Below are 26,019 nucleotides of genomic sequence, written 5' to 3' on the forward strand. Positions count from 1 at the left end.
AAAACGTAAAGTATGTCTGAAACGGTTTACTAAGGTCATACAACCAAGCGTTAATTCACATGGAGTTGTTGCCCCCGCGACCCAACTACGGATAAGCGGTTGAAGATGCGGATGGATGAATTCATGTCAATTTTCGACTCCCAATGGAATGACAACTCTTTCGCAGCCTGGAGGGAGTAGTATAAGGGGAATCAGCGCCACCTTCTAGGCCGTCAATGAGAACTGCGCCCTGCATCGGGGCTGCATTTCCCAGAGACGACCACTAGGGGTCGAGGGGCGGCGCTACGTCTCCGAGCGGGGCGAGGCTTCCGGGGACGCGCACGACGCGTCCGACGACTGTTCCGACGAGTTGCAGTTGTCCTCCTGCAGCGCCTCCTCTTCCGCGTCCCGATTGGACCCCGAGGAGGAGGAGCCAGCTGCCGTGGCCCCTCCTCCTCCCACAGAGGCCCCTCCCCCTCCGGCCCCTCCCCCTCCCTCCTTGTCGCGTTTCTTCTGCTTCATGCGTCTGTTCTGGAACCAGATCTTCACCTGCGTCTCGTTGAGCTCCAGCGTGGCGGCGATCTCCACGCGCCGCGCCCGCGTCAGGTACTTACTGAAGTGGAACTCCTTCTCCAGCTCCGTCAGCTGCTTGGTACTGAAGTTGGTGCGCAGTGCATTCTGGGAGGAGGAGCCGCCGCCGCCCGCCGCCAGCAGGCCGCCGTAGTCCGACGGCTTCACTGATGAGACGGAGAGAGAGAAAAAATATATGGTTTAATGACGTATACGCAAGAAGAGCGCGCAGGGAATGTGATCGGCTGTGTGTGTGTGTGTGTGTGTCTGTGTCTGTGTCTGTGTATCTAAGGTTTGTTTGGTGGTAAGAATGGTGGTCCCTTATTGGCTGTTGATGGTGACGTAACCAAGGTACGTTTCAAGGTTGCTATAAGGTCAATAACGTGTCTAAAGGGTTTATAACAGCAGTTGTAATAGACATTAGTTAGTAGCAGCACTTGCACGCTCTGCTTGTGCACAAGTAGGGCCATGAATGGCCTACCTGTGTGCGAGGCGCGAGTTAGCACCTCGACAGAGTGCATTTCTAGTTGTCATTTTATTTGAACTACTAGACCCGTACGGGCCTGTCAGCCACCGGCCTACTTGGGAACGATGCAAGTTGGGAACCTATAGTATGCAATACCCGTTGTCATAGCACCCGTTCTGTCTGTCTGTCTGTGTCCGCATATATGGAGATGATCTCTGTATCTGTATCTGTCTGTCTGAGTCTGAAGAGTGCAAACTGGCTTTGAAAAGTGGACTGCATGGTTAAGTTGCAGGTGTGGGGTTGCCATGGCAATCAATTGGAGGCAGAGGCTGGAAATTCTACAGGTCAGGCTCGTTAGGTCCACTGGCAGCTCCACTACCAAATCATGACAATAATTAGTGATCTATTTACATTTACTCCTCTCCTCTCCTCTCCTCTCCTCTCCTCTCCTCTCCTCTCCTCTCCTCTCCTCTCCTCTCCTCTCCTCTCCTCTCCTCTCCCATGCAGAGCGGTGCTCTCTCTCTCTCCCATGCAGAGCGGTGCTCTCTCTCCCAGAGGGCGGCTTATAGCGGACTCCGTGGTGTTTTTATAACCCACATGAGACCTCCATAAATCAGTTAGAACTGAAGGACTCTCACTGAGGCCAGAAATACTAATATACAAGACCACAGTCCCACGGCGTCCATGTGCGCTGTGAGCTTGTAGATCTGCTTAATCTGAGAACCCACCGTCAAAAAATAAAGGAAAAACAGCACCCTCTTATCCTTTGAATGTCTGTCTGTCTTGAGAGACTATAGCTATAGTATATATATATATATATATATATATATATATATATATATATATATATATACACTAGGCTCTATAGTTTTTGGCAGGCGAGACATGCAGGCTGTCAGCCTATAGAAATGGCTATAAAATAAACTTCAGTAATATTTTTTTCACTGTATTGTATATGGTCATGGCACCATATATGGTCGTCGGTCCGATCGGTCACGCCTCGTGACACGTCACGCAACCGTCACACGCTCCATATATGGCCGTCTCCATATATGAAGATCACGACACTGACCTCATCAAAGCTTTTGACCAGTATCTGTCCGTTTAAAGTTAAACTCTATAGACGGGCCCGCCCCAAAGTGCAGCCGCGCCCGGCAGCCGGCGGAAACTAGAGTTCTCAACAGGCCCGAAAATGGGCTGGGCCCTGCCTGGCCTTATACTAACTATAGCACACATGTTTCACCCTACCCGGGACTTCTCTCGCCCTCAGGGTGTCTGGTGTACAGTGTGGTGTACAGTGTGGTGTACAGTGTGGTGTACAGTGTGGTGTACAGTGTGGTGTACAGTGAGGTGTACAGTGTGGTGTACAGTGTGGGAACATAAGGCTCTCCACAATAAACTATAGTCTGCTGGGAGGGGGAGAGAGGAGAAGAGAGGGGGAGGTAGAGAGAGGAGAAGAGAGGGGAGGGGAGGAGAGAGAGAGAGAGGAGAGAGAGGGGGAGGTAGAGAGAGGAGAGGAGAAAGAGGAGGGAGGGGAGGGGAGGTAGAGAGAGGAGAAGAGAGGGGAGGGGAGGAGAGAGAAGGGGGAGGGGGGGAGGTGTTGCTTTAAAGATAACAGGCGCTCAGACTTCCCACGGAGAAGGAAAGCAGAGTCTGTTATATCCATTAGAGAGAGAGAGAGAGAGAGAGAGAGAGAGAGAGAGAGAGAGAGAGACTATCAGTGTGTCGGAGGGGTTAGTAGCGGGCCAGACGCGCCTATCTGTCCGTGTCTGGACCCTGATATGACCGCAACATGACTGAGAGGAAAAAACTGTAAAGAGAAGAAAAATGATGAAATAATGAGAGAGAGAGAGAGAGGGGGAGAGAGGGGGAGAGGGGGAGAGAGAGAGACGTTCCTATATGGATGTAGCAGGCCAACTATTTCTGACAGAAAATGCACAATTGTTCAGATTAATTCCTTTAAGACAGAATTCCCTCTAACTCTATGAGGGCAATGATGTAACACTAACAAGTACAGCTGAGCTGGGATTTATTCACATTCATATTTAATGGGCCTATACTTATTATTTGTATACATAACTCGTTTTGTTCGTTTTGTGTTACTTCGGAAATGTAAACGTCTATTCTCCCCGTGCCATTAAATCTCAATGGAATGGAATGGAATTGAATTGAATTGAATTGAATTGAATTGAATTGAAAGCGGAGAAACAGAGAGGCCTGCATGTTGAAGCCGTCATTCAGTTCAATGTTCACTTATTATAAACAGGCTACTTTTTTTTTAAAGCATTTTAAGTCGTCATGAAATATGCGTATAGTCCTAACGTAGGCCTAGTATAGTGTGTATTGATTAATGTCATATTAGGCCCAACGTAGGCCTATAGTATATATAGTCATGTGGATTGATTGATTGATTGTATTGACAGTTTGTGTAGAATGGGGTTTACAGTTGAAAGGAAAGTACTGCAGGTCAATATATAGGCTACAACAATCTGCTACTGGACAACTGAAGGCCTCAACAGAGCCTGGAGAGTTGCTTTTAATATTTCATGTATTTAATATTTCATGTATTTGATTGGCACTTTAGTTTAGTTTAATTTCACACACTATGTGTGTATATAATGAAGTTGCGTCTGACTTTTGAACTGCGTTCAAAGTTAACTATATATGAAGACAAGTTGTTCTGTGACGATAAATGCTCTATAATGGTGGAAATAATTATTATTGATGCAACCATCAATAAAGAATAAAGAATAAAGATTATTGAAACGGAATAATTTAATGTTATTCAGCCTATTTATTTATTTATTTATCCATCCATCCACGTGCGGATTGGTCCGCGTTCGTTTATGATGTCATATATATTGTATCGTTTATTGGGCTATTTTCTCATGTCGTCATTTCATTATCATAATAATCTCTGAATTTTGTTTGAACTGATATTATGACGTCATAGTTGGTTATAGTTGTGTAGGGTTTTTTTAGGGTATTGAGAGACGTTCTGCTGACGTCACTGATTGATAGCTGACGTTTTATTGATTCTGTATGCTTCCATTCAGCAGGTGATTGATTGATGGATGGAACACACAGCTTATTGGAACCAGGCCTTTATTTAGATTTACTGTTGGAACCATTCCATGTAATAGCTCTGGGAATATGGCTTCGTTTTGGAATAATAATAATAATACTTGTAGCATCTTATTCGTTGTCATGTCTCCTCCAATAAATTATAAAAGTATTATAGTAGCCTACATGAATTGTATCTGATGTTTGATTGATTTATTGTTAACTGATCTAAGATTTGGGACTAGGCCTATAGGAAAACAAATAAAACTGCTACCCTAAGCCCAAATGTAATGTAGGCCAAAACCTATCAAATTAATTACAGTGCTTAAAACAACAATTTAATTTAGGTTTTTACTATTGACTAGTATATGATAAGTTACATTATGTTACAAAACAACTGCAACAACAAAGCTCACATATATACGGTAGTTTTTCATGAAAACTTGTGCATGTTTTGTGTCGACACCAAATCATCAAACGATATCAAACGAACCCCCCCAAAAAACCAAAAAACATCCCACAACTCTATTCGTCCTCACCTGTTTTGGGCGGGTTCCTCTTGACTTTCATCCAGTCGAAGGTGGGCCCCTGGCCGGCCTGCCCGTCCTCCTCCCCTCGTTCCGTCTCCATGGAGGGTCCGCCGGGCAGATCCACGTAGCCTCCCCCGTGGGAGAGGCCCAGGTATGCGGCCGCCTGGGCCTCCAGACCCCCGGCGGGGTGCTGGGCGTACTGCGACCCGGGCAGCGCGCCCTGCGGCCCGCAGTAAGACGCCCCGGCGACCGCTCCGTAACCCCCGGAGGAGACAGCCCCGGAGGAGAGGCTGCCGAAGCCGCTCTGCTGGTAGTATGAGGCCGGGGAGTCCTCCAGGAAATACTGCGGCTGGTGGTTGGTGGCTGTGGAGGTGGAGCCGGGGTGGTAGTCCGTGTTGTGAGCCCCGTAGGCCGGGTTACCGTTCCCGGTGTTAACGGTGACATTATTGTTGTTGTTGTTGTTGTACGGCGACGGTAGGCCCATCTGGCCCTGATGAAGATGAGGATGAGGATGAGGATGGTAGCCGTTCTGCTGCTGATGAGGAAGATGATGATGATGATGATTCTGATTCTGGGTCACCTCAGAAGTCCCTCCGGTACCGGCGGCCTGCTGCTGCGCGTAAAGCCGGCTGTCTGCTCCCGCGGCCCCGCCGCCGCTGTGGAAGGTGTCTCCCCCGGTGCTGTCCGCTCCTGTCGAGCCGTTCACGGCTGCAGGGGAGCCGGCGGGAGCCGCGTGGAAGGAGCCGGTGGTCCCCGCCGCCGGAGGAAAGCCTTGGTGAGGAGGGAGGTGATGGTGATGGTGGTCCAGGTGGTGGTGGTGGTGATGGTGGTGGTGATGGGGGTGGTGATGGAGGTAGGCCGGTTTGGACCCGTGGGGGTACGGTCCGCTGGCACCGGGCCGGTTACACATGGAGTACTCCACATAGGAGCTCATCCTGGGGCCGCTGTCCATCCGGTGGACCGGTGGATGGATGGATGGATGGATGGATGGATGGGTGAATTAATGAATGAATGAATGAATGAAAGTCCACTCTAGGAAATATTCCACGCGCGCGTGTCCAAAAAAAAACAGCTTTCTTAGATAAAAGAAAACAATAAGTCATCCGATGATAAATCACTGCATCTCTCGATCAGTCACATCGCTTTGTGTGTGTGTGGCGTCTGTGTGCGTGCGCTGTCACTGCGTAGCGTGCGTCCGTGCGCGTAAAAGCGGAAGGCCCTCTCTCCCAATCCAATGCAAGCCCTTGTAGTAGGAAGGAAGGAAGGAAGGGAATCCCCGTGCGTGCGTATCCGCGTGCGTGCCCGCGTGTCACGGAGACACTAGGGACTGAGCAGAATGATGGAACGGAAAAAGCGTAAAATGGTCGAGTCACCTCGCGCTGTCAGCCTGAAAATAAAACACTTCTCCTCCACCGCATGTGACACCTAGCTCGCTCTCTCTCTCTCTCTCTCTCTCTCTCTCTCTCTCTCTCTCTCTCTCGTCTCACCTCTTGACCGTCCCGTCCGTCGCGGGTCACGTGAGCGCGTCGTCACCTCGCCTGTGTAGATGTGACGGGGGGGGGCAGTCACATATGATATAATCTTAATACTCACTTGGGCTTAAGTAGCAGTAGTAGCCTATATAGGCTAAATTAATACATTTTAAGTATATATTGCATTTGTAAATACATTTTTCCTTGTATACTATGTGAGGAAAATGCTGCTGGTTGTCTGAAAAGTGCACCGTATTAAAATCTGAAAGTCCTATGATATAGCTAAATGTCTGCTATGCGTTTCAAAAAGCGTGCATTAACTTTATGCATGCATGCTTTTGCCACACTTTGTTTGACAATGTAAGCGCTTTTCTCTCCTTTGACTTGGATTCAATCGAATTGACTGTTCTTTAAGGAACGACTATATATATATATATATCATGTGCAGACTATCTCACTTATAATGTGACGACTTGCCTTGAGTTGATGCTTATCTGCTTATTTATTGCGATCCCCTGCTGTTTGTAAAAGACGCTCAAACGCCTACAGTAGCCTATAGGCCTGCATTGTGCTTGTAATTGTTACAGGATACATACACGTTCTTCAAGTCCATCAAAAGTCCGTCGAAAACGTGTGACACACTTTGATGTTGTTGTGGTGGAAGGCTGTGCGAGGTTTTATTTCAATATTAAACCTCTTAGTAGCCTAAATTAGGCTCAATCTAAGGAGAATAGATCTGTTAGCTACTGTCACAGAACTGACATAAGTCACAGAACTATACAAGTCACACTTTTGATGTGCCGATTGATTGATTGATTGATTGATTACTTTATTAACAGTTTACATTAAAAAGCTCAGTAAAGTAAAGTGTATATATATTATAGTTCAATAAACAAACAAAAAAAGCACTGTCGTGTTATTAAATTAATCTAAATGCCATCCTTTCTCCCACACCGCCACGTCCCAACCAACAACGACCCCGTAATGAACAACAACGCGGCCCCGTGTATAAAATAATGTGTCCTAATGAAAGGAGAAGTTTAGCGGCTCGGGTCAGCGACTCAGTCCGTCACGGGAGCGTCGCGAGGCGGGGAGGAGGTGGAGGTGGAGGGGGGGGGGGGTCTGTCTCCGCGCGTCCTCATCCATCACGCGCCGTGACATCAGCGCGACAAAGAGACTTCAATCAAACCATGCCATCAATCTGATGCCAGCACCCGACTGTCACCATGAGAGAGAGACAGAGAGACAGAGAGAGAAAGAGGGAGAGAGGGAAAGAATATAACTTTTGGCCTGCTGGTCCATATAGCTATATATCCCCTCCCCGGCCCCATCCCATGAGAGACAGATGTACATTACACTTAGTTTTCTCATAGATTGTTTTATTTGACTCTTTGCAATGTGAACTTACATGTTTGTTTTCTCATGATGATAGAGAGAGAGAGAGAGAGAGAGAGAGAGAGAGAGAGGGGTAATGCATTGCATCTCAAAGTGTGTCGGCTATAGGGACCCTCATCAGCCTCATGGTTCCTTGAGGGAGTTGCAAAATGGTTCCACTTATATTTGTGTGTACAGTCCCATTACAGTTAATAATAATATGAGGCTCCTTGACATTACAACGTTCTATATAGAACCATGAGCTATAGATCCATAGCCTAACACAGAACCACTGCATGAGTTATAGATCCATAGACTAACACAATAGTACATGTTTGTCAACTATACCGAGTAGAACAGAGTACAGAACAAATAAAATAAATAACCCTATGCCACGGCGCGCACATGGACACTATGTGGCACCAATCTACATGGGACCACAATAGGAAGTGTTTTACTGTAAGCCTAAACCATACCGCCCAGATGCATCTTTACACTAATAGTCAGTCAATCAATCACCCAATTTACTTAAAGAACAAAAGTTAACGACAGTTTTTTCTACCTCTGGTCTGCTTTGAGGCAGGACTCCAGATATAACCTCATTGTCAGCTCCGTAGCAGTGGCCGGCAAACTGTGTTCTTCTGGATCAGACTATAGTGAAGAAACACGGGGAAGGTTGCCGTATATCAGATTGAGGATATAGGACGGTTCTTAGGATGTCCCGATCACGTATTTTTAGCTCCCGATCCGATTCCCGATCATTTGATTTTGAGTATCTGCCGATACCAATTTTTCCCGATCCGATATTTATCTTTTATAGAACACGTTTATGCCAACATATCACAATATCCCAAATCACAGACAATATCCAGTCTGCGATGTCCCGATCACCTTTTTTGGCTCCCGATCTGATTCCGATCATTTGGAAAATGACGTGATCGGCCCCGATTTCCGATCACCCGATCCGATCGGGACAACCCTAGTTCTTATAGTTTATGATCCTAGATCAGTGGTTCTCAAACAGTGGTCCGTGGACCACCATGTGGCCCTCGAGGGGCTTCCAGGTGGTCCCAGGAATACATGATGGAGAGTTGCTAACCAAATGGACCCTTATAATGTTTTAAACATCTGTAGCATTTTAGTTGGAGATTATTTAACCCATTATTCCATGTGTGTGGATCCTGTTGTCCAACAGTTGGTCCATCTGATCACCATGACTTCATTTATTTATTAGATCACTTTATGATCCATAATCGATCTGTGCTCCATGGAATCTATGCTGAGTGAGTTTGTCACGTTTAGGAGATATCGGTCATAACGATTTAAATGTCTATAATGAGAGAGAGAGATAGGGAGGGAGAGAGAGTTGTTTTTTTAGTGGAATCACTTTAGAGTTTGACATTTGGAAAAAGGGGGCGTGTGTGTGTGTGTGTGTGTGTGTGTGTGTGTGTGTGTGTGTGTGTGTGTGTGTGTGTGTGTGTGATTAAATTAAAGAGCAGATCCGTTATAAGAAACCAAGTTAGGATGGACAGGCCTTCTGGACGGAAAGAAAGAAAGAAAAGTCTACTATAATATCGTGCCACAGATCAGGACAACCAAAACTAATTTGCAGATGTTGTTGACGGCAGTATTTCAATGTGTTTGCAGTTCACTTAGTATAAACAACATTTGCGACAAGTATAGCAGCAATTTATTCAAATGCAATTGAATTAAGGTTAGCTGCTCTGTTTACTCTATATGAACAGCATTTCTGCAGTACCTACTTTTGGTCATTTCCTGTAAACAGTGCAGGGTACAAACAATGCTTTGTATATACATTCCTTAAGGTGGTTGTATTCCATGTGACATCCTTCTCCTGTCACAGCAGCTCTCTCTCTCTCTCTCTCTCTCTCCATCGGCCCGGTGAGGTGACAGATCACCCAGGGCCGCTCTCTCTCTCTCTCTCTCTCTCTCTCTCTGTGTCTCTGTCTCTCCCTCGGTGAGGTGACAGATCACCCAGGGCTGCTCTCTCTCTCTCTCTCTCTCTCTCTCTCTCTCTCTCTCTCTCTCTCTCTCTCTCTCTCTCTCTCTGTCTCTCTCTCTCTCTCTCTGTGTCTCTCTCCCTCGGTGAGTTGACAGATCACCCAGGGCCGCTCTCTCTCTGTGTCTCTCTCCCTCGGTGAGGTGGCCGGTGGGTCTAGACTCCAGAGGCCGTGGGTGGACAGGGACAGGCCGGGGAGCGGAGTGGCCGACGGCCGCTGGCTAATTATTAAAGAATGGAAGAGAAGAGGAACTCTGTCTGTCTGTCTGTCTGTGGTTCATAAAACTACCCACACACTCTGTGAGGGGGGACGTAGGGACTTGTTGGGAGGCTGGTCGGTACAAGAGGACAACACAAAATAACGCCCACCATCTTCCATTATGACTTGTTGGGATTGTGTGTGCGTGTGTGTGTGTGTGCGTGCGCGCGTGCAAAATAATCGGTAGCAGAATCGTCCACATCGGCCGATACCATGTCTGTATCGGCATCAAAAGAATCCTGATTATTTCATCAGTTTTCACCAGCAAAAAGATTTTATAAAATAAAAATGTAACAATTTATCAATGTGTTCAGTCTCTAGTTCCTCTAGTCTTGAACAAAACCCAAATCAAATGTGTAAAATATTAAGTCAACATTTTTCTACATTTAATGTGTTGACTCATCTCATTCAGTTGTGAAAACAGTCACTTGGAAAAGAGTATATAGGCTATTTATTGATTGATTGATTGAATACTTTACCAGGCTTTGGGCCAATAAAACCCTATAGGGCCTAGGATTGTTTCCATTGTGGTCTGTATAATATCGGAATCGGCAGATATGACCCTGCAAATAATCAGAGATCGGATATCGGTCATAATTTCATAATCGTGCAACCCTACTTTTAAGGCATGAGGCTGAGGCCGTGAGCCACTCTGCTATGCACTAGTTTGTCACGGCTAGGGCGAGTGCTACGGGCCAAGATGGAGTCTGAAGAGGTGGGTTTTCAGACTATACAGCGGGAGATTGGGAGTGAGTCTGTAGTTCTGACTGTAATGGGAAGTTTATTCCATAGTTTATATTGGGAGTGAGTCTGCAGTTCTGACTGTAATGGGAAGTTCATTCCATAGTTTTGGAGCCAGTAGGGAGAAGAGTCTGGGACGTGTGGAGCGTTGTGCAGGGTGTTTTAGAGAAGGAAGAAGAGTCTGGGACGTGTGGAGCGTTGTCCAGGGTGTTTTAGAGAAGGGAGAAGAGTCTGGAACGTGTGGAGCGTTGTGCAGGGTGTTTTAGAGAAGGGAGAAGAGTCTGGGACGTGTGGAGCGTTGTCCAGGGTGTTTTAGAGAAGGGAGAAGAGTCTGGGACGCGTGAAGCGTTGTCCAGGGTGTTTTAGAGAAGGGAGAAGAGTCTGGGACGCGTGGAGCGCTGTGCAGGGTGTTTTAGAGAAGGGAGAAGAGTCTGGGACGCGTGGAGCGTTGTGCAGGGTGTTTTAGAGAAGAGAGAAGAGTCTGGGACGTGTGGAGCGTTGTCCAGGGCGTTTTAGAGAAGGGAGAAGAGTCTGGAACGTGTGGAGTATATCTATACTGACACAGAGTTGAGGCGAGGAGGGTATTTGGGGGTCACAGGTTCAGAGCAGCACTCAGGTTGACTAGGTCATGTCTCTCTCTCTCTCTCTCTCTCTCTCTCTCTCTTCACTCAACTCCTCTATCTCTCTCGTCTCTCTATCTAAACACTCTGCCAGCACCTCCTCAAATAACACACTGACCGGCCGACTGACCGACTCACCTCCCTGCTCCACAACTCCAGTATATTGATTATTAGAGGTCTTACGATCAGAGCGCTCCGATCAGGTTTTTGGGACCGATCCTGATCACCGATATTCTTCCTCATGATCAGTATACTGCGCATAAGGGTAACTTTGAATATTTCCAAAATTCTTATGTCAAAGCCCACCTCCAAACTGTTCCTGTGTGTGTGTGGGGGGAGGAAGGGGAGAATGTTTAGGCCTGCCTGTCAGAAAGATGCAAAACGATATTATACTATATAAACGATTTACTTTTATACCACTTAAATGGTATATAAAAGATTGGTTTCTCCAGTAAATCGCCGATCACCGATTGAGTGAGTCCGGTCGGTCGGCTGACGTAAAACTCTCCATTCATTGTCGTTGGGAATTTAATGTTTGTGTAAGACGAAAATCTACACTAATTAATAGATGCTAGCGCCCTATAAAAAATATAGGAGGTGCTAGCGCCCTATAAATCTACACTAATAGCTGAATATAGGAGGTGCTAGCGCCCTATAAATCTACACTAATAGCTGAATATAGGAGGTGCTAGCGCCCTATAAATCTACACTAATAGCTGAATATAGGAGATGCTAGCGCCCTATAAATCTACACTAATAGCTGAATATAGGAGGTGCTAGCGCCCTATAAATCTACACTAATAGCTGAATATAGGAGATGCTGGCGCCCTATAAATCTACACTAATAGCTGAATATAGGAGGTGCTAGCGCCCTATAAATCTACACTAATAGCTGAATATAGGAGGTGCTAGCGCCCTATAAATCTACACTAATAGCTGAATATAGGAGGTGCTAGCGCCCTATAAATCTATACTAATTAATAGCTAGGGCTAGCGTGCCTAAAATAAGTACAGTAGCCTACTATGACATGTTTGCCTGCAGCAGCTGTTAAGTCAAACCAACAACCACAGCAGAGAGAGTCTTTTATGGTCAATAATAAAGACATGATTGTCATGTTAATCTGGCCTGAGGTCAGCTCTGTGATACTGTCCATGATAAAGACAGTGTTTTAGGATTGTCATGTAAATCTGACCCGGGGTCAGCTCTGTGATCTCTGCATGTAATCTGCTCTCCCGTGGATCAAGGAAAATTCTGAAAGGAAGGAAGGAAGGAAAGGACTGTACGTGCCATGGGATGCGCCATGACGCTCATGGGAGGCAAAACTCGCACCGGAAGTTCCATTAAATATATGGCAGTGAACCGAGCCATATATTTATATATATATTTAATATGCTCGAACAAATGAGCCATATAATCTGTTCAGGAATATAAAAGAAGACATAATTATCACAGGTTGTTTTCTCTTATAACTTAATTGCTTCGTTTTTATTGAGGCCTCTAAACAGCGGCAGTTAAATAATTTCTCTCTGAAGAGTGGACATGGACAGTCTCGCGATACTTTCAGATACGTTCAGAAACGTACTTTGTGCTCTTTAGATATATCTCTATGAATTACACAGTGTACACATCTAAAAGCAACACAGCAGACAATAATGTGTTCTATATGTCTTCAGTTTTTTCCCCCCAGAACAGTGGTTATTTTACAGTGGTCTCAATCATGTGTTTGGGCAGCAGTTTTCCACCCAGGGTGACCAATCTGCCAGCTGGAAATGCAGGGTATACAGATAATGTATAATGTAATATAATGTATAATTATAGAGAATGTGACGTCGGCAACGCATTATGAAGCTAAATGATGGAGATTTGGTAACCAAATGAACCCGTATAGATCTTTAATTCCTGAGACTTAAACAGCCGCTCTATACGGGTCCACATGGTTTCATTTTACACTCTCAAGAGTTACATTATTGTTAAACATCCGCATTTCTTAATTTACCCTCATTACACCTATTGAGTGGCAAAAAACTACTTTCTATCCTTGACAGTCCATACATCCACACAGAAAACTTGAATTTGATTGCATTAAACGACGATAAACAACTTTAAAATCACTTTGCCAGTTGATTTCCACTTGATAGGCCTACAATATTCTTTAGTTTTGGGTCTGTGAGGCTAAATGTCATCAAATGGTTGAAATCCACTGCTCTGAATGAAGGGAGGTGTATGGTTGCCATGGTAACCATGCTGTTGAACTCCTTCTGAACTATGGGATGGGTGACACTGAGTGGAGATTCCTGCCGTGACCCCAGATAAGAACGGCCCCGGTGTCAAAGGTCAAAGAGAGGTCGTCACTCATCGAGACCCTCGAAGGGGTCGCGACCCCACCTGTACTGCCCTGATACGAGCCACGGTCACATTCTGACCCACAGGGCGAAAAAAAAACAGTAGAATTAGAGGAATTAACTGATTATATGAAAATATAACTAATTTATATGAAAACACAACTAGAATGAACTCATTTAGATCAGCATTTATCAGACGCTATTAATTCAGAGCGATTTACAGTAAGCAAGAACAACAAATGGTGATACATCAAATGCATAGAAAAATAGTCATCAACGATCATAAGCTGAGAACCTAACATCTGTCAATGACAATATCTGTACATTTATGATTTCATATGATGTGCATTTTGCTCATATAACATGCCTCTCCAGCAGACTGTAGAAGCCAATCAGGATGAAATATGAACAATGGGACAGATCCGTCTTCATCACATAGTAGTAGTAGCCTTGCCGAGCCATGAGGCCCACAGGGCAAGAGCCTATCTCCTGTTCCTGTAGCGTGAGGCAGCTTGATGTACAAGTACACCCCCTGGACATGACGCTAGTATGTCGCAGGGACTTACCCTCAATCCAACCCTTGATGCTGAGTGTCAAGCAGGGAGGCACTGGGTCCCATTTTTAGAGTCTTTGGTATGACCCGGTCGGGGATCGAACCCCGACCTCCCAGTCTCAGGGCGGACACTCTAACCACAAGTCCACTGAGCTGGTGTAATGTGTACAGATTTGCATGATGTAATGATGATGTGATTCAGGGATATATCGCGTTTTTAATGCCACAATATTAGAATCCATATTAAAAAATCGAATCGATTTTGTCCTAAAGACTGACGAACGTTTTCTGGCTGCATTGAAGTGCATGATTGAACTTTTCATGGTCTAGAACAGGGATACTCAAATAGATTTACCTGTGGGCCACATTACAAAAATGGCAAGGGGCCAGGGGCCAGTAGATAAAATTACGACATTAATGATACTTGATAACTTCTCTCTTTCAATTGCTTTATTTTCGCAAAATGTATCAAAGTACAATGTGCATGCACACAATATGTAAATAAATAAATGTGTTACATTTTCTTGCATAAACACAAAGAGCTGTTTCCATAACTGCACAAATTATTGCACATAAAATGAGTAGCTGTTATAATAACATAACATGAGTAGCTCTTTGCCTGCCTGCCTGCCTGCCTTGCCTGTCTGTCTGTCTGTCCATGAGTAGTTATTTGTCTGTCTGTCAATGAGTAGCTGTCTTACTGTCTGCCTGTCTATGAGTAGCTGTCTGCCTGCCTGTCTATGAGTAGCTGTCTGTCTGCCTGCCTGCCTGTCCAATTGTCCATGAGTAGCTGTCTGTCTGAGTAGCTGTCTGCCTGCCTGCCTAATTGTCCATGAGTAGCTGTCTGTCTGCCTGTCTGAGTAGCTGTCTGCCTGCCTGCCTAATTGTCCATGAGTAGCTGTCTGTCTGCCTGTCTATGAGTAGCTGTCTGCCTTCCTGCCTGTCCAATTGTCCATGAGTAGCTGTCTGTCTGTCTATGAGTAGCTGTCTGCCATAACAGGCCTCCTGGTGGCGCTATAACAGGCCCATGTGAGACATTTGGGGCAGAGATTTTTAGTTGGCTATTTGTCCAAAGGGGCCGGAGTCCCGGAGATTAGCGTGCGTGCGTGCGTGGGTGCGTGCGTGCGTGCGTGCGTGCTGACATGCTGGCCCTATGACAACTCATATCCTCACACTGATAAAGTGTCTCTCTCTCTCTCAGGGTGCTGTCATCGGATACGGCACTCACTGAGCGCGCTCAGAGCTTTCAGACAGGTCACGTGACCCAACAGAACCAGGAAGTACCATCACCTTATTCCGGGAACAGAGTCGGTGTTTTCAGAAAAACATGGAATGTGATACGATACGGTGTGTGTGTGTGTGTGTGTGTGTGTGTTTGTGTGTGCGTGTTATTTTTCCAGTGGACAGGTTGAGTGTCTGTATCTCACATTGACAAGACCAGTGGTTCCCAAAGTGGGGTCCGGGGACCCCCAGGGGTCCTTGAGGGAGTTCCAGGGGGTCCCCAGCTAAATGATATAGTTTTGAACCAGTTCTAGAAACAAAGTTCTGTTGGTGTAAAAGGAACCAGTTCTAGAAACAAAGTTCTGTTGGTGTAAAAGGAACCAGTTCTAGAACAGATTGGGTCTGGCATGCACTACTCAGTTTGAATTACATTTTGCTCACCCCAGAGAATTTTGTTTCTGTGAGATTTGAATCTGTTTGTAACTTCACACCGCAAATATGAAATAGGAAAGAGGCAAACATTGTGATGAAGATAGCCGATCTGGAAAGCTCACAACGCCTTGCATTATGTTCACAATGCTTATCTGGAAACCAGTCAAACTAAATGTAATACCTTGTCATTGTTTGCAACCCCCCCCCCCCCCTCTCTCTCTCTCTCTCTCTCTCCCCCTCCCTCCCTCCATCTCTTTCCAAAACAAACAGTCAGGCCATGAGAAAGATTGAGACGAAAAACAGATAAGCAGCTAAGACCCAGACTATGTGTGTGTGTGTGTGTGTGTGTGTGTGTGCGTGCGCGTATGCGCGTGCTTGGATCTCATCCAAGGAAAGGTTGTTAATGACAGATAAGGAGGAGAGAACACCACACCTCTAATCAACATTAACCCTTTAGTCTCTCATCAACATTTACCCCGCGTCTCCAACATTAACGGTTTTATTCTTCTGGTTTGAGGAAAGGAAGTTCTGGTTAAGAGGGTTCCTGCCTGATGACTACAAAACAATGACTACAACATGACGTAACGATATCATCCTGATGACTACAAAACAATGACTACAACATGACGTAGCGTTATCATCCTGATGTCTACAACACAATGACTACAACATGACGTAGCGTTATCATCCTGATGTCTACGACACAATGACTACAACATGACGTAGCGATATCATCCTGATGACTACAACACAATGGACTACAACATGACGTAGCGATATCATCCTGAAGACAACACAATGACTACAACATGACGTAACGGTATCATCCTGATGACTACAACACAATGACTACAACATGACGTAACGATAGCATCCTGATGACTATACAACACATACAACATGACATAGCGATATGCAACATACTCAACCCTGCACACATTCTAAATATGCCCCCGAAATATTGTACTGAGCAAATGGACTGTTACCACCTTCAATAATAATGATAATAATAGGAGAGACCGCCAACTCCATCCTCGACGAACGACGACTTCCGCGTCTTCATTAATTGTCTCCACATCATATATTTTCTTCATGGACACTTACTCACAAAAGTGATGAGGTCAGCACATTTGGGTACACGTTAGTTAATTATTAGTTTGTATTTACTCTGTCAGCATCAGACGATGTCACCTGTCACCTGTCAATTATCTTAGTCTTGTTTGGCTTCCTTCAGACAATCTCATCATATTAATCACATCATATTAATCACATCTTTAGGATACATAATGAATCAATGACTAAACAACTTTCATTTGACTTCTAATGTTACACCTCCTCTACTCTTCCTTCTTAAGTGTTATTCATACTCTGTTACTCTGATTTATTGGTGGTGAGGTGACCACCGAACTACAACATGACGTCACTGAGCCGTGGTGAAGAGCAAACCACCGCCACCGCCCCAGCCCTTCTCTCTGTTTTTACTCGCCACCGCTCAACGTTATTTCAGCTCCGGTGGTCACCTCACCACCGGAGCGGTGGTCACCTCACCACCGGAGCGGTGGTCACCTCACCACCGGAGCAATGTACTATGTATGGAATATTAGTCCAACTAGTGCTGATTTACTACCACACTATGTATGGAATATTAGGAGTCCAACTAGTACTGATTTACTACCACACTATGTATGGAATATTATGGAGTCCTATAGTACTGATTTACTACCACACTATGTATGGAATATTATGGAGTCCTATAGTACTGATTTACTACCACACTATGTATGGAATATTAGGAGTCCAACTAGTACTGATTTACTACCACACTATGTATGGAATATTAGGAGTCCAGCTAGTACTGATTTACTACCACACTATGTATGGAATATTAGGAGTCCTATAGTACTGATTTACTACCACACTATGTATGGAATATTAGGAGTCCAACTAGTACTGATTTACTACCACACTATGTATGGAGTATTAGGAGTCCAACTAGTACTGATTTACTACCACACTATGTATGGAATATTAGGAGTCCAACTAGTACTGATTTACTACAGTATGACACTATATGTATGGAATATTAGGAGTCCAACTAATACTGATTTACTACCACACTAGATATGGCATATTAGGAGTCGGGTTTTTTTTTTGGGGGGGGGGGGGGGATTTAGGCCACCACAATGCTTTTCCAATGGGAGTCACATGGTTTGACCAAACATTTTTGTTTGATGAGGGGGGGGAGGGGCAGAACACCGCCAGCAATCAAACACAAAAATGTTCAAATGGAACCATATGGACCCGATTTGGTTCCATTTGATTTACATACCTAGTTGTTGTCATTCAGGGGAGCTCTTTCTGTTTCTAGCAATATTAGGGTGTATGTCCATGGCAAAAAAATAAGATTGTTGACAAAAATGTCCACCACAAGACACCTGCTACTTACTGGTTGATCTGATCATTATCCTGCATAAAAACATCAAAACTGTGCAAATATAATTGAGTAGGCCTACTATACAGGCCAACTATACAGACGAAAAACAGTTCATGTCCAAATGTTATTCTGACCCCTCCATGAAAAGGCCTCGTTGTCCTGACCCCTTATCCATTATTTATACATTATGGATAATTATAGTGTGGACTTAAAGGGCTCCATTTTCGTCACCGATAAACCCCTTATCCCTAAACTTCTTTGCCTTTTTTTTTTTTAACTATTTAGCAAAACATTTTATAGTTAAAATGGCCAGTCTACTCAGCTCACAACGTGTCAATGTAGATTGGCTAGTTGAACTATTCAAAAATGTTTTTCAAAATAGTAAAAAAAAAGGCATAGAAGTTTAGGGATAAGGGGTTTAGCGGTGACTGAAATGGAGCCCAAACTGTTTTCCGTCTGTAGAAAGGAGGAAGCCAAGTTGTTCATAATTCATAATTCATCATGTGTGTATCTCAGTGTGGACAGACTGACAGTACTACTACTAACCTCTTGGGTTGATGGTTGAACTCCTCAGAACATAGTGAACCGTTTTGTTTTGGATTTAGTTCATTATTAGTTGGCATAATGTTCTCTTTAATGTTTGTGAATTTTCAACCGTAAAGTGCAAGCAAGCCCTTACACACGCACGCACATGCACACACACACACACACACACACACACACACACACACACACACACACACACACACACACACACACACACACACACACACACACACACACACACACACACACACACACACACACACACACACACACACACACACACCAATGTGCATGCATGCTTGCACATGTACAAAGCTTGATGATGTCACTGGTAGGAGGGTTTCTGTGTTGTTCTAAAAACATGTTTTTCTGGTAGCTGGTTATTTATACATAAACCTTATGTACATATGGCATTTTGAAAATAGCATTATTCTGCCCAACCTAAAGTTTTTGTGCCGGGCCTAAAATCTATATGCTATTGTTCGGGCAGGGCCGGACCTCCATGAAAACAAAATATATTGTGATTTTTTTAAATTATAATATTATAATATAATTCTGTTCTGTCTGTTTGTGTATTTATCTGTTATGGAGACATGGCATGACATGACATGACATGGGCGTTTCACTGTTACTCTGTGACAGAGTTCTCAAATTCTACCCAAACGCAACATTTTACCCAACATTTTAGGGCCGGGTCGCGCCTAAAATGTATAATCAGTCGGGCCGGACCTCGTCAAAGTTAGGGCCCAGTTAGGGCCCAGTTAGGACCCAATTAGGGCCCTAACCCAGTTAGGACCCAATTGGGGCCCAGTTAGCACCCATTTAGGGCCCAGTTAGGGCCCAGTTAGGGCCGGGCCTTTGACTTTTCAGGCCTGTTGAGTATACCAATGGTTCCCAAAGTGTGGTCCGGGGACCCCCAGGGGTCCTTGAGGGAGTTCCAGGGGGTCCCCAGCTAAATGATATAGTTTGGAACCAAATGGACCCTTATGGGTCTGTAACTCAGAGAGTGTACAAACCTAACGGGTCCATTTGGTTTCATTTGTACACTCTCAGAGTTAAATTAACAGTGATTTTACAATATAAATTGGGTGTCCCAGAGATAGAAATGCCATTAAATGGGGGTCTGTAAACTAATGCATGTCAAACTGGGGGTCCTTGAAATTAAACGGGTTGAGAATCTCTGTTACAGCCGTAAAAGTCTTCTCCTATTGGGGTCTCTGCAGGCATATATTTTCAAACGGGGGTCCGCAGTGCTGATTAGTGTCAATGTGGGGGTCCTTGACATGAAAAGGTTCGGGAAGTATACGGCTTTATACTATAAAGCTCACAATGTGTCTCAATGAGTTGCTATTGCACATCATGTTTCCAGATGTGTGTCTGTACTGTAGGTGTGAAATAATACATACATAATTTTGGGTCTTTGACGTGAAAAGGTTTGAGGACCACCGACATGGATCACATGACCTGCGAGGCCTAGTTGATGTCATGTGACACAACCAGTTACATCTAACACTGCCGGTCCCACACACACACACACACACACACACACACACACACATGCGCACGCACAAACGCATGCACGCACGCAGTCACACACATGCAGACGCACACATCTGGATTCTATACACCTTGTCATGCGCCAGGGAGCCTCAATACCAGATTTGAGTTGTTTGAAATGTTTCCAAAAATATTCAAACATTTTAACGTCACCCCGTTGAAAGTTAAGTTATATATTTAATGTATTAGCTGGAGACCCCCTGGAACCCCTTCAAGGACCCCAGGGGGTCCACGGACCACACTTTGAGAACCATGCAATATACATGACACTATATATATAGGCTACAGCAATATTCATAATACATATACCCATTTTATTTTTGTTATGTATATTTAGGCTACTAATTATTTGTGTAATTATGTATTGGTAATTGTATATCGTTATTATTCGTATAATAGTATCAGTATTGTAATATTATACTTTACAGCATTTCAAGGTCGGCTATAAGTGGCTTTACATGCAGGACAAACGGAATAACAACTTTATTATTTAAAAAGGTTAAAAACTAAAAACTATAAGGGCCTAAACAAAACAAAAAGGGGGGGGGGGATTTAGGGAAAGCAAGTCTGAGTTTGGAGTGTGCTTTTGAACTTGCTTTCATTACTAAATAATTTGCATAATTAATTATGCACATTAATAATACGTAATTATAGTTACTAATGTTGCTCTGGAGAGGGAAGTCTGGGCTCTGGAGCTCTCTGGTGGAGCTGTTGCCCCCACGACTCCACTACGGATAAGCGGTTGAAGGCGGATGCATTAATTATGTGTTATTATTATTATTATTATTATTACTAGTAGTAGTAGTAGTAGTATATAATCAGTATCATTGCACACATGTGTGTGTATTATGTCAAGGACCCCCAAAATGAAACCCATTACCCTGCACTGCAGACCCCCATTTGAAAACATAATTATGCCAGGGCCATTTAATGGCATTTCTATCTCTGGGGGGGACCCCCACTTTATATTGCAACATCAATGTTCATTTAACTCTTGAGAGTGTACAAATGGAACTATATAATTTAGCTGGCGACCCCCTGGAACCCTCTCAAGGACCCCTGGGGGTCCCCGGGCCCCCTGGAACCCCCTCAAGGGCCCCTGGGGGTCCCCGGACCCTCTGGAACTCCTGGGGGTCCCCGGACCCCACTGTGGGGGAGCCTCTGTATTATGTGTCTATAATCGCAGCCTCTGCTCTGACCTCGCTCCATAAATCTAACACAGCCATCACATCATAAATAAAACTCCACTGCTGCCTTTTAAAATGTTACATAACACACACACACACACACACACACACACACACACACACACACACACACACACACACACAGCAGCCCTGTAATGGCTGCCTCGGCTGCTTATTGTTCCATAGCCCATTGTGCTCTCAGCGCCATTTTGACTCGGCAGGGAAGGAAGCTATAGGCTAGGATAGGCTAGCTGCTAACAACAGCTCTCTGTGTGTGTGTGTGTGTGTGTGTGTGTGTGTGTGTGTGTGTGTGTGTGTGTGTGTGTGTGTGTGTGTGTGTGTGTGTGTGTGTGTGTGTGTCACTTATCAGCGCAGGGAAACAGCTAATTCTCGTCTGATAACTTCGTATTATTCTGAGGTTATCAGAATGTAAACACTCTGGAGGGCAATGTGTTCTCTGTGTTCACTTCTATGTCTGGACCGGGATTTATATTATTAACATAGTATACTGTCTGCTGTTATTATTATTGTTATTGTTATTATTACACATGCAGGGATTTGCGCTGCATGTGGATAACGACTAATTTGAGGTTTATATAATTAAGACATTTAAATAGAAATAGCGGATATAGTTCAAAAACAGATTTTAAATTATTGGATCCTATTTTCTCATTATTGGGAGAAAATTAATTGGCAATTGTTCACGATATATTAATAATAATTATTATTATATGGACTAATGATAATAATAAAAACAACAATAGAATGTAGCTAATATGACGACTAATTATTATAATTAGTGCTGCATGTTAATATATTTCTGTCTGTCTTATATAGCTATATATCTTTTACATTTTTGCTGCAGTAAAACACATTAGCCGTAAAAGAAAAAAAAGGGGAAAAAGCTGTTTAAGAAAGGACGTTGTTTCTATTGTGATTTTATCTCATTAGAAACATTGAAACATTAAATTAACAAACATTGAGCAGGAGCCTCTCGAGGGAGATTCTGAATCCAACCGCATTTCAAACCAAACCACAAACAACCAATCATTAATTAATCAGAGGTTGTTACTAAACTAATTTATATATCTCTGTAAAACAAAAACCACTAAAGACCACCTTCATAAATGTTTCTGTTTTTTTTTTATTCATTATTGTTTCAACTATGAAAATAATGTACAATAAATAATTTCATTTTTTTTTCTTCTTTTCACTATTAAACAATCTCAATAAATAAAACTAACTCGTCTAAAAGTCGGATCTTTTTTTGTTCCAGAAGGGCTGTTTTTTTCTCCTTTAAGAGAGAGAAATATTAATTTTCTTTCTTTTCTTTTCTTTTTTTTTTAAATGTCTAAAGTCAGTCCAGCTATCATTATTATACAATAGATGCCATTAAACATTTCCTGAGAAGTTATTTTCTTTTAAACAATCATCGCTTTAATCTGCCGCCGAAAAAAACCCGGCTCCGAAAAAAACACTTCAGTGATCAATTAAAATAAAAACTAATTAATACTGAGATAAAAAAATAATAACAGATGAAATTAAGTCAATAAATACCTGACATTTGGACAAAACGGAGCAGAAATCCACATTATTTCGACGGGAATTCAAACTCAGTAAAAAAAAAACATCTACCGTCTAAAAAAATAACACATTTGGACTGACTTTCAGGTCAGATCAGGTTTTTAAACGAATTAAAAAAAGAAAAACCTGCTGCAAGAATAAGAATAAAAACTAAAATAGCAAAAACAATAGTTTTCATTCAGACATGTTTGGAGGAATGGAATGTTGCCGAGACATTAATATCGTTGCTTTCCAAAAACATTTCGTCCGTGGGAAGAAACAACTCCATCGCCTTCGTGTGGATTAATGAACGTTCCGTTAACGTCTTATCTTTCTGCATTTCATTTTTCGGGTGGTTTTATTTATTATGAATGTAAATTAATTATAATTAAAAGTTGAGGTGCTGCAGGTCTATGGTGCAGAGTGTGCTCGTGAACAGGTCAAAGTCCTCCTCACTGAAATCCACCGGGGACTCCAGAGAGCTCTGCATCCCGGGAGACAGCGCGCCGTCCGGGAGGTGGAGGCACGAGTCCCCGGAGAAAAAGTTCAGCTCCGGGAGAGACGAGGAGGTGGTGGAGACCGAGGAGGAGGTGGAGGAGGAGGCCGCTGGAGGAGCAGCAGGAGGGGCCGCGGAGGTTGTGCTGGAGGAGGCGGAGGAGTTGGAGGAGGAGGAATCCCGCTGCTCCGTGAATGAGTGCTCGGGGGCGGAATGGGGAGGAGGTTTAGCCGCGGACGGGGCTCCGCGAGCCGGCTCGAGTCGCTGCATCGACGCGGTGCTGGCGGGGTTAATGTCAGCCTGCATGGCGGTGGTGGTGGTGGGCGCCGGGGAGAACGTGGAGGACGGGGAGCCGCGGTGCTGCTGGTTGGAGGAACCGGCAGAATGAGCAGATGATGCCGCCGCGGGCCGCGGAGGGAGTGGGCGCGGTGGGGGTTGTTGTTCCGCGCGGCTCAAGCGACCTCCGTCCTCCGGCGTGGGCTGCGCATTGTCCCCGCTGTCACTGCTCACGTAGGCGGTGGGAGTCGCCTCGCACTCCGCTCCCACGGTCCCCGAGGCCTCCAGCGGCTGGCTGGAGTAAGGAGACGAGGCGTCCGCTCCCTCCAGCGGCTCGAAGCCGCCTCCGCCTGGGTCGCCGGCGGAGGAGTCGTGGCCGCTCCCCGCTCCGTCTCCTCCTCCTCCCCGGCCTCCGTGCGTGTTCTGCCGCTTGTGTTTCATCCTGCGGTTCTGGAACCACACTTTTACCTGCCGCTCGGTCAGGTCCAGCAGCGCGGCGATCTCCACGCGGCGAGGCCGGCACAGATACTTGTTGAAGTGGAACTCCTTCTCCAGCTCCAGGAGCTGGGTGTTGGTGTAGGCCGTGCGGAGGCGCCTGGAGCCGGACGAGCCTCCGTCCAGCCCCGCGAGGCCGCCTGGGTCTGCACGGAGAGAGAGGATGTTATGGACTGGTAGACATTTAACTGTGGCCCGAAATATTTGATTTCGTCTCTAAATACATAATATAAATTATATCTATTATAGGCCTACTGTGTATATGTGTCACGAATTTAACTTGATATTTAGAACGTCGTATAAAATAAAATAAAAGGAGACATTTTATTATCGTGCATGGCAAATACGTTAACGTTTCCCTTCTGCCTTTAGCACGCACGCACGCACACACACGCGCGCGCGTGTTATTTTATTCGTCATAAAGTAGTTAATGAAAGCCCATAAAGGCAGAGTACCATCTCTCCCTCCGTCCCATCAGAGTCACAGCGGAGGCCCGACAACATAACTGTTAAAAAGAAAGAGCTACCATAATAATAAAAACCACACATAAAGACTGATTATCTAAATGTCAAACAGCTATAGCGCTGCTGTTGCCTTGGACACGCCGCTGCGCGCGCGCTTGTGGGTGCGTGTGTATGTAGGCTATGTGTGCGTGCAGCGTGTATATGTGCGTGCGTGCGTGGGCATGAGAACACAGTCACACACATACCATACACCCAAAAACAAAAAACAATAACATGGGAGTGTGATGATAAAATGGAGGCGACGTGTCTTCACGTTATAAAACTGTGTTGTTGTGCAACATGAGGTGAGATGAGATGGTGAATTATGGACTTAAATATACACCTCTCTCTCTCTCTCTCTCTCTCTCTCTCTCTCTCTCATGCACACAAACAAACACACACAAACAACATCATCTGATCCCCAGACTAAACACAATGAGGTTTTATTCTCCATTTGTAAAACCATAACAGCCTGCATGTTGTGGTGGAATCACAGCATCCACTGCATGGATGGCATCATGGCTCTGCCTCAGGACATAAAATGGCTTCCTTCCTTCCTTCCTTCCATCCTTCCTTCCTTCCTTCCTTCCTTATTCCTTCTTCATTAGAACAAGCTCTTATATTTTATTTTTATAAGGGGGGTATGCCCATCACACTGTGTGTGTGTGTGTGTGTGTGTGTGTGTGTGTGTGTGTGTGTGTGTGTGTGTGTGTGTGTGTGTGTGTGTGTGTCCTATCCTACATTGCATCCAACATGGCGGCCAGCTTCCCATCACAGTGCTGTGCAATATATATCATTCTAGCACGCACGTCTCGCAATCAGACTGGCTGACATGTAGATAGACCCCCCCCCCCCCCACCGCTGTGTGTGTGTGTGTGTGTGTGTGTGTGTGTGTGTGTGTGTGTGTGTGTGTGTGTTGGATGAGACGAGAGATTAACATCCACGGGAAACGTTTTTATCTCCGTGCGTCTTTACGCACGCTGCGCGACATGGCTGATATTTTACGCACAGAATGCAACATGATGAGGCGCGTGCACGATGCTAAAGCACACGTTTTTAAGTCACACGCACGCACGTGCACGCATGTGTAATAGGACTCGAAATGTCCACTGCATACATGCCGGAGAAAGTGCGCGTGTGAATGACGTGCGTTGTGTGTGTGTGTGTGTGTGTGTGTGTGTGTGTGTGTGTGTGTGTGTGTGTGAGCAGCTACGGCTCGTGCAGAAATCACTGCAGCATAATGCAGTGGTTGTAACGCACGCACGCACGCACACACACACACACACACACACACACACACACACACACACACACACACA

General features: G+C 44.8%; 2 protein-coding genes across 3 annotated transcripts in view; both read right to left on the reverse strand.

Moving 5' to 3' along the window:
- Positions 1-282: 282 nt before the first annotated feature.
- On the reverse strand, positions 283-5,560 carry LOC308324443 (homeobox protein Hox-B1a-like; the record flags this gene model as incomplete). Its single annotated transcript, XM_080776488.1, has 3 exons — positions 283-716; positions 4,618-5,379; positions 5,515-5,560. The coding sequence occupies 3 exons, from the start codon at positions 5,558-5,560 to the stop codon at positions 283-285; spliced, it is 1,242 nt and encodes a 413-aa protein (XP_080632614.1).
- A 17,020-nt stretch (positions 5,561-22,580) lies between these two features.
- Positions 22,581-26,019, reverse strand: part of hoxb2a (homeobox B2a) — a 68,015-nt gene continuing 64,576 nt past the window's right edge. For both annotated transcript variants that reach the window (XM_080776091.1, XM_080776092.1), the window contains one exon: positions 22,581-24,343. In XM_080776091.1, the coding sequence (XP_080632217.1) occupies positions 23,319-24,343 (1,025 nt within the window). In that variant the 3' untranslated portion in view covers positions 22,581-23,318. The remainder of the gene's footprint in view (positions 24,344-26,019) is intronic.

This window comes from Protomyctophum bolini (genome assembly GCF_963924005.1).
Source record: "Protomyctophum bolini genome assembly, chromosome: 11".
NCBI classification, from domain to species: Eukaryota; Metazoa; Chordata; class Actinopteri; order Myctophiformes; family Myctophidae; genus Protomyctophum; species Protomyctophum bolini.